Source organism: Haliotis cracherodii, unplaced genomic scaffold, assembly GCF_022045235.1.
Source record: "Haliotis cracherodii isolate W230 unplaced genomic scaffold, xgHalCrac1.p SCAF_3, whole genome shotgun sequence".
NCBI classification, from domain to species: domain Eukaryota; kingdom Metazoa; phylum Mollusca; class Gastropoda; order Lepetellida; family Haliotidae; genus Haliotis; species Haliotis cracherodii.
Genome location: NW_027266286.1, coordinates 61,347,740 through 61,367,462, shown reverse-complemented (window position 1 = coordinate 61,367,462; position 19,723 = coordinate 61,347,740). Strand labels below are relative to the sequence as shown.

The window sequence follows — 19,723 nt, the reverse complement described above, 5'->3', positions numbered from 1 at the left end:
GTTAATGCGCAAGACCCTATCACTAACTATGTTAGATAAAGGGTAAAGAAACAGACATAACACGTGCAAGGATACATAAACTTTTCTTTCAACAAAGGAAAACAATTCTGTGGTAGTAATGGTAGAAATAGGATACTAATCTGGGCGTATTTCGTGAAGTTGAAAGTAGGATCCGTTTGGGCGTTTTTTCTCTCTCTCCATTTTTTGACATTTTTAAGCAAGATGGGTTAAAGGACGTGGATATTGGACAGCATTTTGTATCTCATTTGTTACATGTAACAATATGATACATAAAAGTAATGCAAAAAGTATGAAAAGCTTTTATTTGGTGATTGAACTAAGAACAAACAATTGCAAAATTAATTAAAAACGCCAAAATTTATTCAATAATCATATGAAGCATTGTCCATTGTCCAATTCCGACTCTATAAACATGTGTTTATGAATCACAATCAAACAGTAATGACACCAGGTGTTCCCCAACTGCAAAAAAACACTTATTAAGTCATATAAGAATGACTGGAAGGTGAAACAATACAATTTTATAAAGAAAATGCTTCTGTCTTTTCATTCAATGAAAGACCATAGTGGTATATTTTTTAGGTTTCCTTTAAAGCGTAGTTGAAGTCAGGTGGGCATAAGTATGTTAAAACAAATACTCGTCTGATCACAGAATGATATATTTAAACTACCCAGGGCGTCGAGCTGGACTTGAAAATTGCGTCATGACCCGGGTAAGAATGCTATTTTGGGATTCTGATGAATACCTTCAACGTTAAAACAAATATCTTGCCTGGGATACCGTTAGCCGTACATAGCATTTTCAAAGTCAAAGGCGCATAAAAAAATTCATTGTATTTTCCTGTCATCCAGGAGATGTTGAAAACCTATTTTTTCAAGTGATATACGCGTTTCCTCATAACTATAAACGTCCACGTCAGAAAGTAACCAGTCTCGATTATCTGCCGAAACAGATTCCATTGGGCGTAAAAGGCAAAATATCGGTGAAAATTACACTGGCCGAAAAAAGAAACGCATAACAGAATAATCAGTGTTTCATTACATGTTTAATGAAATAGGATTACACAATAAATAATGAAGATACAACAACCAAACTTTACACAGGATGAGGCACATGATTCTTACACTACAAACAGTCTTTTAATGTTCTAAGGGACGTCTGTGTCTGTGATGGAACTGTGCCAAAGTCAGTACCGGGTGTTACCACCACGAGCATCGATCACAGCTCTGCACCGCCTGTGCATGGACTGTATGAGTCGTCGAATCTGGCGTTGTGGAATCCTTCTCCACTCATCCTGCAATGCATGGTTCAGCTGTTGAAGCGTCTGTGGTTGAGGCTGTCGGCGTCGTACACGTCTGTCTAGCAGATCCCACAAATGTTCAATGGGGTTTAGATCAGGCGATTTGGAGGGCCATGGCAGCACAGTAACATTGCTGTGGGCCAGATAACCCATGGTAACACGTGCAGTATGCGGTCTTGCGTTGTCTTGCTGGAAAATCTCTCTTCTGACGACAATGGCGGGAATAAGGTGACGTTGAAGGATTTAATCACGGTAGCGTACATCAGTTAAATTTCCCTGCACGTGCACCAGATCTGGCCTACCATTCACGGATATGCCTGCCCACATCATGAAACGTCCACCGCCGTATCGGTCGACTTCATGAATACAGTGTCGAGTGTAGCGTTCATTTCTCCGTCTGTAGACACGCATCCTACCATCATGGCGATACAGATAACCGCGAAACTCATCACTGAACCATATCCTTTTCAAGTGCACTAGGGTCCATGGTCGAACATTTCTGCTCCATTGCAGACGACGTGCACGACGATGATGTTGCCGCAGAACGGGCGCTGTATATGGTCTCATTGGCCGTATCCCATGCTGTCTTAGACGATTTCTGATGGTTTGCGCTGAGACTCTACGAAGACCAGGAACATTGTTAGCTGTGTATGCTGCGCTGATTGTCCGGTTGCGAAGATGCAACACCCGGATGAAGCGGTCCTGCACCGCAGTTTTGACCCTGGGTATTCCACTTCTCGGTCGATCTCTTATAGAGTTGCGCAGTCTGTAGTGCTGCCACAGACGAGAAATGGTACTCTGCCTCACGTTAAAGTGCCTGGCTACAGATGTCTGACTTTCTCCAGCTTCCAGACATCCAATGGCTCTGTTTCTACAGTCTTCATTCAGTCTTGGCATCATGAGAGTCACGTATACAGAACACCGGAGAGTGATTCGCAGCAGGACTGCCAATTTTTTATACCCATCGGTAGAAAGGTTAAGTAGACGTATTTGCACGTGCAGCATGCTTACAGTTTTTTCTCCATGCAATTTCTCCCAGTTTGGTTTCAAGATGCTGTATTTTGGCGACAAGTCACCAAATGGTGTGTTCGGGTGCAATAAATTAGTGTAAGGTCAATATTCACAGTTAGCGATGACATTTATATTGAGTTCAAGCCTTCATCTTTAATAGGATTCAAGTTTGAAAAACAGATGTGAGCTATGCGTTTCTTTTTTTGGCCAGTATATTTAAGAACTGACTTTCACTTTGTGTGAGTTCATTGGAGTATGAACCTCCATAGAGTAAGGGCCAAACTGTACGAACGTCGGAGCTTTATATCACTATTTGTACCTCAAAGGACGAAGACCTTGATCTACACACAATTATATTTAGTACGTGTGACTTCAGGTTACACTGACAGCCGCACAACTAAAAGCTGTATCGCGGAAAAAAATAGTTCCTCAAAACGAGAGGTGACTTGAGCATATGTATGCTCAAGATGAACAACTTTTGTAGTTTCTGTCAACAAATGCACTCAAATAATACCGTCATTAGATGGGAAGGGTCTGTTAAGAACTACCTCAGTAATGACAGCGCGTCGTAATACATTTACATCAAGTCCAAGACGTCAAAATGGCCGACACGATAAACATGACGGGAGAGATTTCCAAAGTTTTTAATGAACCTGTGGCTATTACAAGTGTTAGTCATCACTGATGAATCCCAATCGCATGGATCGATGTGCATGACGTCAATCACATGATTGTCTGGTCCAGATGCGATTATTAACAGACCGCAGGAATATTGCTGAGTGCGGCGTTAAAAAACAAACAAACAAATATTGTTGTGAACACCACGTTTGGGAGCAGGAGTTCCGCGTGCAACCGAAACATCCCTTTCCATTTAAAAGGGCACTGTGGTGGAGTGACGGGGTGCAAATGAACTTCATGATGTTGGCGCCCTCAGAAATGTCAAACTGTTAATCAGGAACACGCCGTCACATGATTCATTTTCCAACACGTGAGGCAACCTACCGGCTCACGACAAAACCTTCCTCTCTTCCGTTATCTCTTGCACTGATAATGCAGGTACACGGATTCGCTTGTCATGGGCGTGATTTGTGTAGCAGTCATGGAATTAGGAAGGACAAGAACAAACCTCACAAAACGCACATGGACGTCAAGCGTCACAGAATAAAAAAAACAGAATATAACAGGACGTCTTCAGTTTACTCCAGACAGGAATAAACATAATACGTATCGTACCACTTGAGTACAGCAACGGACTGTTACATTCGAACTCCCTGAACTCGATCAATACCAGGATTTATATCACTTAAGTTAACCCTTCCAGTTTCTCAGCGGTAATAAGATGGCAAAAATAACAAGCAAACCAGTCAATGTAATTTAAAGGGACAAAACTATTTTACGAAAAATGAAACATTCTTTTGCAGAAACGCATGAAATATAATGGCCAAGATAACGTTGCATTAATGATTATTAATAATATGGTTGTTCTTAAAAGGAACATTTCAATTGCATTATATATATGTGTCATTATATGAATAATATAGTGTTCCTTAAAAGGAACATTTCAATTGCATCATATAAATATATTCAACAGCAAGAAACAAAGAATGTTAAGTTCATATATATCTATATATATATATATATATATATATATATGAGCTTTACAAGGGATGTGAATGTTGATGTGACTTTACATGGGATATAGAATTCAACAGCAAGAAACAAAGAATGTTAAGTAGATATATATATCTATATATATGAACTTTACAAGGGATGTGAATGTTGATGTGATTTTACATGGGATATACAATTCAACTGCAAGAAACAAAGAATGTTAAGTTCATATATATCTATATATATGAGCTTTACAAGGGATGTGAATGTTGATGTGATTTTACATGGGATATACAATTCAACAGCAAGAAACAAAGAATGTTAAGTTGATATCTATCTATCTATATATCTATCTCTCTCTCTCTCTCTCTCTCTCTCTCTCTCTCTCTCTCTATATATATATATATATATATATATATATATATATATATATATATGAACTTTACAAGGGATGTGAATGTTGATGTGACTTTACATGGGATATACAATTCAACAGCAAGAAACAAAGAATGTTAAGCTCATATCTCTCTCTCTCTCTCTCTCTCTCTCTCTATATATATATATATATATATATATATATATATATATATACATATATATGAACTTTACAAGGGATGTGAATGTTGATGTGACTTTACATGGGATATACAATTCAACTGCAAGACACAAGAATGTTAAGCTCATATATATATATATATATATTATACAAGCTTAACATTCTTTGTTTCTTGCAGTTGAATTGGGTTCCTGATGGATGCATGTAATATTAACTTGGTATGTACATTCTTCTGTTTTCGAAACAAACTATTAGGACATGGAAAGTATCTACAGATGCATGTATATTACATTTATTGTAAATCAGTATTGACGTCCAGTATAACGAAGCTGTCGAATACTCACCTTATAGCCGATAGTTGACGTCTAGATTATTTTAGTTCGGCGTTATATTGGCCAATGCAATTTCAAAAGAAATCTGACTGCTTAATGTAACATAAATATTTTATTCAGATCAAAATGTAGGCCATCGACCCGTGGTACATATCTTCCACAGAACACAGTCCAGTTATACATTTTAACACTGCATAGAACCTGCAGATCATAATCATATTTTGTAACATTCATTGCATGGCAAATTAAATAATTTAAATTTTCTTAAATATGTTTCTTTGGTTGGTTTTACCATTAGTAAATACCCGATACAACATTTCACAACATGTTTAGGAAACCGTGAATATCAAATATTTAACAATTCACACCAATATTTGACACAACGTTTCATCGACAATATATAAAGTTGATATCTACCACATTTTCCTTGGCGATGTGATTCGGCGTGGAGGATTTGACCGTGAGGAATCTTCAACAAGCAAGTGTGTGTACAGCTTTTATTACTTTCATATTATCCATACTGCAACATGAGGACAACCTTTGCACCATAGTGTAAATTTCTGGCAAAAAATACACCTATATGTTTATTCGCGACGACGCATCTTCCAAGGTCCGCTTGTAATGTGTTTGAATCCAATAGCCTTGACCATGGTCCTTAGTGCATCACATACTGGCCCCAATGTCAACTGTGTTGGATATTTCATCATCTCTAGGTTGTGTCCCCGCATCACAAATAAATGTATTAAAACTTATATACCGACGTTAAACCCAATTATGTTTCTAGGTTTGTCAGCACCATACCCGTGCACGTGGGTTCACCGAAGTGGTAAACATGTGAGATCTGCTTCACTTCGGGCTTTCCTCCCACATTAAGCTGACACGCCGCGATATAACTGGAATACTGTCAAAAGCGGTGTTAAACCCAACTCACTCACTCACTGATGGACCGACCATGTGATAGTTTTGTTGCAGACATATTTATGATATATTTTCATCCAGGAGGGAAAGTCAAATGTATTTTCACAAAACATTTTTTTTTGATTACTCAGCATGTCCAACGAACATTTGTTTTGTTGCTACTGTTGTTCTTAAAGTTATTTTGGAACAAACTATTTATTAAAAAAAGTACTCTTTTATGTTTACAACCACATCAAGCAAACTTAATAAAAACAGGAGAATTATTCTTTTTGAAAATGTCATGAATTTACTATTAATTTGCTCTTGGCGTGAGGATTTGAATGCTTATCAGAACACGTGGTGACAATGTGTGTTTACAAAAAAAAATATCTTATTTATTGGCGACCGAGTTCTCTTTCCTGACCTCGCAGAGTACACAGAATGATAGACGTCACGCCACTCTGTCGCCTAATAGTGCAACACATGGATGATGATACTTGCAGTGTCTATTACTTTAGATTGTGGATAGTTTTACAAAGCACGCACGCACGCACACAGAGGGAATGACCTTGGTTTAAACAATTTCCCATGTTTGTCATTAAAAGCGATCAAACCCTTTCCATAATCGTAAGAAATCTCCATTTCACGATTATATCTTCAGCATGTGTTTATCTCTTAAGGAGGGATGATACCACGTGCTGCACCACCGGTCACAAACACAGGCAAAGGCTTGTCAATTATTCACCTGAATAACAACGGGAACATGTGGCACAAGTTAATAGTGAATTGCACCGGACATCATTAAGCGCCGTCTAAAATGAAGATTGGTTGGTCACAATGTATGACAAGGTTTTTCAAGAGTTATCGTACAACGACATTGATGAATATTTAGTCAATCTCTGGTTGCCTGAGTCAATTATTGACATGCCGACCTGATTAGTTTCAGTGAATCTGAGCGCGTCGTAAAACAATATTCATTCAATTTTCTCCGTTATTACAGATAACACTATTCAGTGAGACAGTAATTTAGTAATATCTCGGCGTATGAGTACACAATGAAAGAAACAGGTCAAATGATTCAGGACTTGATTGAAACTGACGAGCATAAGTATGTTCCTGACTAACCAAGGGTGATAATCGGGGCGAATCTGGCAATCGAATCTGAGTGAGTCTGAGTGAGTGAGTGAATTTTATTTTGCGCCGTTTTAGCAGTATCCCAGCAATATCCCGGCAGGGGAACCGGAAATGGACTTCACACATTGTAACCATGTCGGGAATCGAACCCTGGTCTTTAGCGTGAAGAGGGAACGCTTTAAGCACTAGGCTACCCCACCGCCCCCGAATTTAATATGACACCCATAAGGGAGGTAATTACCGCACAATAAATCGAATCGCCTTAGACAACTACACAAAACTATGTTTATAACGAATACGCTTACAACGAACGAACGGATATAACGAACATATCTTTATGTCTCAAACCATTTGCCGTTCATACATGTAGATATGTAACGACCTACGTTTATGTCGAACTAAAATCAGTGGTCCCTGTGAGTTCGTTATAACCGTAGTTTACTGAAGACAAAGAAGTTAGACGCTGTGACCCTAGGTGTAACACACGTCACACAAGCAGATGAATCAATTCATTGCTCTAATATACTGCACCACGTAGCCCCAAAACCTGACAAACATCTCTGAAGAGCATGAATCACATGCGAAGTTGATACTGTTGACGTCGGCATTCCCTGTGGGAGATCTGAACACCCCGGGTAAAGTACGTGACACTATGGCCAGACAAGTGTTGGTGATTTAAGCACTAAGCACACAGGCTAATGAGCAAGTCAACAAAACTGTGTCAGGATCAATGGCAGTTTAATAGTGTTTGTTAGAGAGGCTGCTCCAACAGACAGTGTAAAAATAGGGAGGGTAGATGTGCATAGGAAACTTCATATGTCCATGTAGTCCATGCTTTGTGCTCTTGTTAATGAAACGTTTCTTACACACGTGTAGTAACTGAATGTTGCCTAACCCTCTCCATGCTGGCGGTTCTTGTCAAGCGGTCTGTTGTCACACATACGTGTGTTTAAGTGTTAACGTACTTTACTTGTTGTCGTATATCGCGTTCAGTTTGATCAGCAGTCCATGAAGTCTCCGCTGTTGCCACCACATAGTTCGAGGGACATCTGATCGGTAAGTTAATTATTATTAATAATATTTATTAACGATAATAATATTGTTTTTATGACATGTTCCCCCGCTTGATTCAGTTTTATTCATTTGTTTTCATGTCTTTTAGAATTCGATACATTGTAACCTCTTTATTATGACTTCCCTTTGAACAAGTGACAACCTTAGAAATATAACCAATTTGGCATTATAACAGTTTGGTGCTGTGACCAATTTGGCGTTATAACCAGTTTTTTTTATTTGGGGCAGTTTGGCGTTATTGCAAGTTTTCCATTAAGTGTACTTTTGCGTAATAACCAGTTTTGCTTTTTGAGCAGTTTGGCGTTTTAACGAGTCCTGCGTTATGATCATGTTTTGGAATTATGATCAATTTGACATTATCACCTGTTTGTCTTTATCATATCATAACAAGCAAAACATTTGGTATTGTCGCCCATTTAGCATTGTTCACGGTAGAATTATATCAAAATACATGGGATATTTGATCGGTGGCATTATAGCAGGATACATGGACACTTTGGTCGCCGTTGCTGCATCAGTGGCATTATATCAAGATACAGAGAACATTTAGTCGCCATAACAGGGTCGGTGGCATTATATCAAAATACATGGAACATTTAGTCGCCATAACAGTGTCGGTGGCATTATATCAAAATACATGGAACATTTAGTCGCCATAACAGTGTCGATGGCATTATATCAAAATACAGGGAACATTTAGTCGCCTTAACAGTGTCGTTGGCATTATATCAAAATACATGGAACATTTAGTCGCCATAACAGTGTCGTTGGCATTATATCAAGATACAGAGAACATGTAGCCGCCATAACAGTATCAGTGGCATTATATCAAGATACAGGGAACATTTAGTCCTCATAACAGTGTCGGTGGCATTATATCAAGATACGGGAAACATTTAGTCGCCATAACAGTATCGGTGGCATTATATCAAAATACATGGAACATTTAGTCGCCATAACAGTGTCGGTGGCATTATATCAAAATACATGGAACATTTAGTCGCCATAACAGTATCGGTGGCATTATATCAAGATACATGGAACATTTAGTCGCCATAACAGTATCGGTGGCATTATATCAAAATACATGGAACATTTAGTCGCCATAACAGTGTCGGTGGCATTATATCAAAATACATGGAACATTTAGTCGCCATAACAGTGTCGGTGGCATTATATCAAAATACATGGAACATTTAGTCGCCATGATAGTGTCGGGGCATTATATCAAAATACATGGAACATTTAGTCGCCATAACAGTATCGGTGGCATTATATCAAAATACAGGGAACATTTAGTCGCCATAACAGTATCGGTGGCATTATATCAAGATACAGGGAACATTTAGTCCTCATAACAGTGTCGGTGGCATTATATCAAGATACGGGAAACATTTAGTCGCCATAACAGTATCGGTGGCATTATATCAAAATACATGGAACATTTAGTCGCCATAACAGTATCGGTGACATTATATCAAGATACATGGAACATTTAGTCGCCATAACAGTGTCGGTGGCATTATATCAAAATACATGGAACATTTAGTCGCCATAACAGTGTCGGTGGCATTATATCAAAATACATGGAACATTTAGTCGCCATAACAGTGTCGGTGGCATTATATCAAAATACATGGAACATTTAGTCGCCATGATAGTGTCGGTGGCATTATATCAAAATACATGGAACATTTAGTCGCCATAACAGTGTCGGTGGCATTATATCAAAATACAGGGAACATTTAGTCGCCATGATAATGTCGGGGCATTATATGAAGATACGTGGAACGTTTAGTCACCATAACAGTGTCGATGGTATTATATGAAAATGCATGGAACATTTAGTCGCCATAACAGTGTCGGTGGCATAATATCAAAAAACAGGGAACATTTAGTCCTCATAACAGTGTCTGTGGCATAATATCAAAATACATGGAACGTTCAGTCGCCATAACAGTATCGGTGGTATTATATCAAAATACATGGAACGTTCAGTCGCCATAACAGTATCGGTGGTATTATATCAAAATACATGGAACATTTAGTCGCCATAACAGTGTCGGTGGCATTATATGGAAATACATGGAACATTTAGTCGCCATAACAGTATCGGTGGTATTATATCAAAATACATGGAACATTTAGTCGCCATAACAGTATCGGTGGCATTATATCAAAATACAGGGAACATTTAGTCGCCATAACAGTATCGGTGGCATTATATCAAGATACAGGGAACATTTAGTCCTCATAACAGTGTCGGTGGCATTATATCAAGATACGGGAAACATTTAGTCGCCATAACAGTATCGGTGGCATTATATCAAAATACATGGAACATTTAGTCGCCATAACAGTATCGGTGGCATTATATCAAGATACATGGAACATTTAGTCGCCATAACAGTGTCGGTGGCATTATATCAAAATACATGGAACATTTAGTCGCCATAACAGTGTCGGTGGCATTATATCAAAATACATGGAACATTTAGTCGCCATGATAGTGTCGGTGGCATTATATCAAAATACATGGAACATTTAGTCGCCATGATAGTGTCGGTGGCATTATATCAAAATACATGGAACATTTAGTCGCCATAACAGTGTCGGTGGCATTATATCAAAATACAGGGAACATTTAGTCGCCATGATAGTGTCGGGGCATTATATGAAGATACGTGGAACGTTTAGTCACCATAACAGTGTCGATGGTATTATATGAAAATGCATGGAACATTTAGTCGCCATAACAGTGTCGGTGGCATAATATCAAAAAACAGGGAACATTTAGTCCTCATAACAGTGTCTGTGGCATAATATCAAAATACATGGAACGTTCAGTCGCCATAACAGTATCGGTGGTATTATATCAAAATACATGGAACGTTCAGTCGCCATAACAGTATCGGTGGTATTATATCAAAATACATGGAACATTTAGTCGCCATAACAGTGTCGGTGGCATTATATCAAAATACATGGAACATTTAGTCGCCATAACAGTATCGGTGGTATTATATCAAAATACATGGAACATTTAGTCGCCATAACAGTATCAGTGGCATTATATCAAAATACAGGGAACATTTAGTCGCCATAACAGTATCGGTGGCATTATATCAAGATACAGGGAACATTTAGTCCTCATAACAGTGTCGGTGGCATTATATCAAGATGCGGGAAACATTTAGTCCTCATAACAGTGTCGGGGCATTATATCAAAATACATGAAACATTTAGTCGCCATAACAGTGTCGGTGGCATTATATCAAAATACATGGAACATTTAGTCGCCATAACAGTGTCGGTGGCATTATATCAAAATACATGGAACATTTAGTCGCCATGATAGTGTCGGTGGCATTATATCAAAATACATGGAACATTTAGTCGCCATAACAGTATCAGTGGTATTATATCAAAATACATGGAACATTTAGTCGCCATAACAGTGTCGATGGCATTATATCAAGATACAGGGAACATTTAGTCCTCATAACAGTGTCGGTGGCATTATATCAAGATGCGGGAAACATTTAGTCCTCATAACAGTTTTGGGGCATTATATCAAGATACAGGGAACATTTAGTCGCCATAACAGTGTCGGTGGCATTATATCAAGATACAGGGAACATTTAGTCCTCATAACAGTGTCGGTGGCATTATATCAAGATGCGGGAAACATTTAGTCCTCATAACAGTGTCGGGGCATTATATCAAAATACATGAAACATTTAGTCGCCATAACAGTGTCGGTGGTATTATATCAAAATACATGGAACATTTAGTCGCCATAACAGTGTCGGTGGCATTATATCAAAATACATGGAACATTTAGTCGCCATGATAGTGTCGGTGGCATTATATCAAAATACATGGAACATTTAGTCGCCATAACAGAGTCGGTGGCATTATATCAAAATACAGGGAACATTTAGTCGCCATGATAGTGTCGGTGGCATTATATGAAGATACGTGGAACGTTTAGTCACCATAACAGTGTCGATTGTATTATATGAAAATGCATGGAACATTTAGTCGCCATAACAGTGTCGGTGGCATAATATCAAAATACAGGGAACATTTAGTCCTCATAACAGTGTCTGTGGCATAATATCAAAATACATGGAACGTTCAGTCGCCATAACAGTGTCGGTGGCATTATATCAAAATACATGGAACATTTAGTCGCCATAACAGTGTCGGTGGCATAATATCAAAATACATGAAACATTTAGTCTCCATAACAGTGTCGGTGGTATTATATGGAAATACATGGAACATTTAGTCGCCATAACAGTGTCGGTGGCATTATATCAAAATACATGAACCATTCAGTTGCCATTAATGTGTGAAGTGTATTATTACAATATATCTAGAATATTTAAATGTTATGCCCTTTGTAGATTCTCGGGGGAGAATAGCCCCCACCCATCAACCAACCCCCAACCCCCAACCCCGTACATGTCGTAGGTGCCGAACAAAATGAGAATTGGGTGGTTACAGTCTCGCCTGTCTGATAATGTGTCATCGTGCCCCGACAGAGTGTGTCCACGTCGGTGCTATCAACCACTGGGTGAGGTCATTACTTATAGGCTACCGAATGTAATGTTGTAACTGCGGCTTTAAACAACACTAACTCACTCTGACACCATTAGAATCAAAATCACAATTGGTATTGGTTTCACGTCCAGCATAATAACCATTTATACGCTCGTCAGACATAGTAATGGTCACAAATACCTTAACGTACATACGACCTTCGTTGAAGGAGCATGTTAAGGTCAGACTTAAGTTATGTCAGCAACATTCGGGTTATCGTTAAAAATATTTGGATTAGGTTAATGATAGTAGTTTTGACACTATCTGCTGATAACGCTGAAATGAAGGTTAGATGACTCACATGTTTAGCCATGGTAATATTTCCTGTATGTGGATGGCGCTTCTTGGAGACAGAAATATGTAATATGTGAAGCAAGCTGAAATAGCACCGATCACATGTGGGCGGTATTATTATAGCCGAGGGCAGAAGGACGGCGGTGGGTAGCTGGATGGGTGACCGCTCTCTGCTTGACCCTTGAAGGCTTTGTCAGATCTGCCCCACATAGCGCGCTCCTTGACTGCTTTGAATTGACGTCACCTCCGCGCACCCAGCAGAGCATGGGTACTCGGGAGGATGGCTTTGAGAGTTTGTGGTGTCATCATCGTCATTTTTATCGTTAATATTATTTGCAGTGTTCATTCTCACAGACAAAGGTTTCTGATGAAAGTTTGATAATTTTAGTATATTATACATTATGATATACCACTGATTAACTTGAGCATGATATCGATTTTTTTTAACTTAATAAATACATAAATAGGTTTAGATGGTTATCACTGTCTTGATTTGCTGAAAAGGGCCCTGAGCAATGTTTGTAAACATATCGACAGTTGTGATACTAATAAAACGTATTACTGTTATAATCATGAACTATACTCTGAGTATCAGAATACCAATAGCAATACTGATAGAATATTGCAGAGAAGATGATAATGTTGATGATGATATTCATAATGACCAAATTAGAAAACAAGTCCCATTCTTGATATGTAAAAAAAAATGAAATTTAGTGTGGCGTTACACTTACACACAAAATCATTTTCTGTGTCGCCATTCGGCGTTGATAATACCTATTCATCGGGATACATTATCAATACAATCCTTCCTTCCTGGACAAACGGTCACCTGAATCACTGTACACCGCGTTCAATAGTCCACGTCAAGGTATTATATTCCATTCTCGGTCACTCTGCTCTCTCGTGGACAGTCGAGATAGATTAAAGTAAAGCTCTACACATATACTCTCTCTCTCTACCCCTCTCTCTCTCTCTCCATCTTTTTCTCTTCTCCTCTCTCTCCCTCACTCTCCTCTCTATCTCTCTCTTCCCTCTATCCTCACTCTCCCTCTTCTGTATCTCTCTTCCCTCCATCCTCTCTCTCCCACTCTCTGTCTCCTCTCGCTCTCCTCTCTCTCTATCCTCACTCTGGTTCTGTCGATCCTCCCTCTCTCCTCTCTCTCTATCCTCACTCTGGTTCTGTCGATCATCCCTCTCTCCTCTCTCTCTATCCTCACTCTGGTTCTGTCGATCCTCCCTCTCTCCTCTCATACCTCTGTCCTGATTCTCCCTTCTCAATCCTCTCTCCCCTCGCTCCTCCCCGTCTCTCCTCCCTCTATTCTCTTTCCCTTTCTCTCTACCCTCCTCCCATACCTCTATCCTGACTATCCTCTCTCTATCCTCTCTCTCTCTTCGTCTTTCCTCCTTCCCTATCCCTCGCTCTTCTCCATCTCTTCTTTCTCTATCTCCTCTCTCTTTCTATCTCACTCTCTCATTTCCCTCTATCCTCTCTCCATCTCCCTCTCCCCTTCCTTTCTCTTTCACTCTCTCCTTCTCTATCCGAGGAAGGGTTGGGGGGTGCATTTTTTAAAACATACATTCGGATTCCGAAAATGCTGGAAAAATAATTATACTCAGACTTAACACCAACCTGTCCATGACATGCAGAGTGTTCTGGAATATGATCAGCCGTTTGGTTCTTCCATTCAGAGTTAACATTTATCCCCGTAATTCAGCGCTGACTGAAATCAAAACTCTCCCCTCCCTACAATATTAAATAGTCGGTACCCATACACCGCCATAATAATTTAACAGTAATACAACATATTCAGCGATTTAACTATCTTTATTCTTATCGAGGCGCGGCACGTGTGATGAATTAGATTTTACACGCGTGCGTCATCTCCCTGCGAGTATGTCACTGACAGATGACTAGGTGGACGGGAGCCAACGTGTAGATATACGATACCTGGCGTTTAAGGGTTAAACCGACGGATAAGGTGTTCAGGTTAAATTTATTACAAAATTTTAACAGAGTTTATTTTATTTTGTAAAAGAGAAATTGAAAGTTTAAGATGTAAACGAACGTATGGGTTGTAATTCTTGTATTCATTCAATGCGTCGTTATGCTACCATCACACCAAAGTAGTTCTATCCCGTTCTACCCCGTACTAAACTAAATATCAGAACGGGCTGTGATGCGATGCTAGTTCGTTCATAAGCAGTCCTCTTATCTTATCTTATCTCGTTCTTAGCCAGTCTGCAGTCCGTTTGTATCCAGTTCAGATCGTGTAAAAGTGCCCGTTCACCTCAACCCGACAACGTTTCGAAGCAGTTCGAGCACGTCCGTAGCCGTTCTCAACCCGTTCTTAACCAGTTCAACCTCGTTCTACCTCGTTCACAATACGCCCAAGCCAGTTCTAACTAATTCTTAACCCGACCAACTCGTTTGCAGTACTTCCTCATCTCGTCCCGTGTGTATTCGCGTCATGGCCGGTCCTGGCCCGACTCCTATGGATACCGAGCGCGTTGTAGCCAGTCTTTATTCAAGTTCAGAGCTCCGAGCTGTACACATCATGCCCCCAAAGAGAAATAGACCCGGTCGGTGTGCACACGTACTGAAATTTATGTCGGACTGAACCACGTCGTAACACGTCCCTAGTAGGTTCGAAGTACGGCAATTCCGTTCGAAGTACCGCAAGTCCGTTCGTAATACGACTTTCTCGTTTTAAGTACGTTGTCAATCCGACTAATTGCAGAACGGGATGGACGGGATAAAAAATTTTAGCAGACTCAAAGTTCTGGAGCCACCCTTGCCGAACTGGGCTGGAATTTCCAGGCTCGATCGTGGCGCCACAAGTGGCTATTCCGATTTATGTCCCTTCTATGTCCCTCCTATTGACCAATCAGATTCCATCTCTCATATCACTTGCATTTGCTTCAAACAAAATGGCGGCGCCCAGTCAAAACGATCTAATCGATAATCAAGACCTATATTGTAATAAAACGGGTCTCACTCCGTGAAGTGCATCATGTCACTTGAGCACTTTGATTAAAAACATGAAAAGTTTTGCAAAATATCTGTCGACGCCCAGTTGACGGTACATATGCATTGCAAATCATGCAGTCGACCGAAATCTGCACGTTGAAATCCATCTAGTTTGTAACGCGATTTTGATTGGACCATCTATAGACTCGTTAGTCCAGCCAAAATGTAACTCCATAATTCCAGCCTAGTTCATGGGAAAACAGGTTTTCCGTATTAACGAGGTTTTACTGCACATGTACATGCTGTCCAAAACCGTTATGGTGATATTTGTCATTTAATCCGATTTAAAGCATATCAATATACTTCGTGTATTTTATACAATATCACCAGTCGGTAGGTTTGCGTTCCGGAACCAACATTCATCAATGCCCCTGATCTCTACCGCGGGCAGGGATGCACCAGTCCCCAAAGTCGCTGCAAATCGCTGCGCAGAGTTACGTCCCTTGGTCACGCCAGAAACCTATGATTGTGGTTTCGATTCCCGGTTTGACTTCATTGTGTTTCCAGGTTTGTCAGCAATATCCCTTCACGGTGGTAAAAAATGTCTAAGACCTGCACTATTTCAGGATTTCCTCCCACATTAAACTGACACGCGGTGATATTACTGGAATACTGTTCAAATCGGCCTTAAACACAATTCACTCACTCACTCACTGATCTCAACCCTCCTGTCATGATGGCGCCGAACATTCAAGCCACCTTCTAGTTTACTACAAATATGCTGAAGGCCATTGCCATAAGGTCAAAATATATTGAACAAAGTATATACTGATTTCCGTCCTTCACACAGTTTGCAAACCAATCAAACAAGCCTTTCCTATCATGCAGCCTTGTCATCCGATAAAGTGAAAAGGTCGATGTCTGGAACAAGTATGTAAAGGGTTTCCGAGAAGCACCTGATTGTCTGATAGTGACGTCACTGGTGTCGCCAGCCTTGGCAGTCACTGACAATGAGCATGGCTGTTGATAACGTGCAGGATTTGGGGATGTTTTTTATTGCTGCACCCAGAAACCTTCTATACGGACCACTGCTGGTGTGTAGACAAGTTGCTTGAAGTTCCAGGCTCGATCGTGCCATCACCAGTGGTTATCACGAGTTATGTCCCTTCTATGTCCCTCCCATTGACCAATCAGATTCCATCTCTCATATCACTTGCATTTGCTTCAAACAAAATGGCGGCGCCCAGTCAAAACGATCTGTTCGAATGATCAAGATCAATATTGTAATAAAACGGGCCTCACGCCGCGGAGTGCATCATGCCACTTGAGCACCTTGATTAAAAACATGAAAGATTTGCAAAATATCTGTCGACGCCCAATTGACAGTACACATGTTTAGCAAATCCTGCAATCGCCCGAAATCTGTACGTTGAAATCTATGTAGTTTGTAACGCGATTTTGGACTTGCATAGTCTCGTTAGTCCAGCCAAAATGTAACTCCGGAATACCAGTTCCTCAAGGGTGGGAACAGGACTTTTAGAGTCAGTTAACTCCCTTGCCTCAGGAAGATGGTACTCCTACAGATGTATAGCAAAGGAGTATCCTAATGACCAATTTGTTCGCTGGTCACGACGATGGCCGTTTTCGGAAGCATTGCAAATCACTTAGAGGAAGTGTATAGAGAAACACAAAGAACTGTAGAGGCTCTTGGGTAAATTAGTTGAAGATATAGAAAGAGACGTGCATTGGTTTTGTTGACGTTGGTTGGAGATAGAGAAATAATGCACAGAGGCTCTTGGCGATATGGATGAGAGACAGATTATGAAATAGAGAAGATTTCTGGGGATATGGATGGTGAGTCAAAAAACACAACAAAGGTCCAAGTTTCTCTCTACTGAGCCTATGGGGCGCTGGGGTAGCCTAGTGGTTAAAACGTTCGCCCGTCACGCCAAAGACCCGGGTTCGATTCCCCGTGTGCAATGTGTGAAGCCCATTTCTGATGCCCCCAGCCGTGATATTGCTGGAATATTGCTGAAAAGCGGCGTAAAACCATACTCACTCTACTGAGCCTATGACGATGCAAGTGTAGCAGGGCGTGGTGTCATCACACAGATGACATCCTTACCTTGTCAGCTTGGTCATGTGGACAAGGCGTCCGACCTCGGATCAGAAGGTCCGTGGTTCGAATCCCACCACGGGACTCGGAAATTTTGTGGCCGCTATATTGGTGCCCAACGTGGGGCTGAGCACGTTCATATTAAATTTAAGCAAAATAAGCCTCAGTACCCTACTATGCGGCCCCGGACGTGCCTTCTGTTGACGGGGGAGTATGTAGCAGGGGGCGTGGAGTCATCCCACAGATGACATCCTTACCTTGTCAGCTTGCTGACGGGGTTAACCTCTTTGGCCATGTGGACAAGGCGTCCGACCTCGAAACAGAAGGTCCGTGGTTCGAATCCTATCACGGCACTCGGAAATTTTATGGCCGCTACACAAGCAACTTGTTCATATTAGTAATATGCATTCAACTGAAGGCGACTAAAACAAGCCACCATGAAAACGTACAAATACACGCGCAATCACGCTTGCACTACACTCAAGCAAGCGTGCACGCATACAAAGAGTAAACTTGTAATTTTCATACAGACGATTTTCGAGCCTTTCCTTTTTGGTAGCATTACCATTTAAACGTTCCTTCGTAACGTGGAAGTCCCGGGTTCGATTACAGAAATGGGTATAAAGTGTGAAGCCAGGTGTCCCCTGCCGTGATAATGCTGGTATAGTGCTTAAAGCGGCGTAGAACCATACTCGCTCACTCACTCACACCATGTTCGTGCTTGAAAGCATCACACCACGGAGTTCACCCTGAGTACGCCAGAACCACAACGACTATCTTGAATGACCTTGCTATATTAGTCCTGGTACGCGATAACGTCCTTCACACGCCACACACGAGGGCATGGCGACTACGAAAGATTAATCCAACAGCACTCACAAACGTGAAGATTGACATAAGGTTCGCGTTGACATTCTTCTCAAATGGGAGAGGCAAGATAAGGGCTTCTAAAGTATATTTGATGGAGAAAATGTCGAATAATGTGTTTGCATTCTTCTAAGAAATGTTTTAAATGAGATATTTATGAAATATTATTTATTCCCTTTTTAATTAAAAAATAATAGCCAGCTAATGTATAACTAAGTTATGATATCCATTTTAAACTAAAATCACGTTATGACCACGCCCCAAATCTGTGTAAAATAGTTATCTTGATGTCGTTCACATTCCAACTGGACAGAACGGGTTATGGAAACCTGTGCGATTCATGTTAAATTTAAAATTGATAGGGGCATTTCAACAGTTCGCACTGCATATTTAGCATCCATGATAATCAATATTATATTTCCTTCTACCACGATTATCAATATTATATATCCTTTTACCATTATTATAATACTATATTTCCGTCTACCATGATTAACAATGTCAAATCTCGATCTTTCATGATTATCCATATTATATCTTCATCTACCATGATTATTAATATTATATCTCCATCTACCATTATTATAATACTATATCCCCATCTAGGATTGTCCATATACATCTATATCTACCATGATTATCCATATTATATCCCTCTCTACCATAATTAGCCATATTATATCTCCATCTACCATGAATATATTATCCATATATATTCTCTAACCATGATTATCCATATTATATCTCCATCTACATTAATTATCCATATTTTATCTCCATCTACCATGATTGTAATAATATATATCCTCCTACCATGATTATCCACATCTCATTTTACAATGACAAACCCTTGACCCATTCGCTACAGAAGCTTTGTTTCAAGTTTGATTAAGAAACCATGACACGAAAAAGAACCGTCCAATCAAATCA

At 40.0% G+C, this 19,723-nt stretch overlaps 1 protein-coding gene across 1 annotated transcript; it reads right to left on the bottom strand.

Annotated features, from left to right (window-relative positions):
* Positions 1-1,770: 1,770 nt before the first annotated feature.
* On the bottom strand, positions 1,771-14,093 carry LOC139475588 (uncharacterized). Its single transcript, XM_071258780.1, has 2 exons — positions 13,851-14,093; positions 1,771-1,941 (listed from the first exon to the last, which is right to left on the bottom strand). The coding sequence occupies exons 1-2, from the start codon at positions 14,091-14,093 to the stop codon at positions 1,771-1,773; spliced, it is 414 nt and encodes a 137-aa protein (XP_071114881.1).
* Between the last annotated feature and the right edge of the window lie 5,630 nt (positions 14,094-19,723).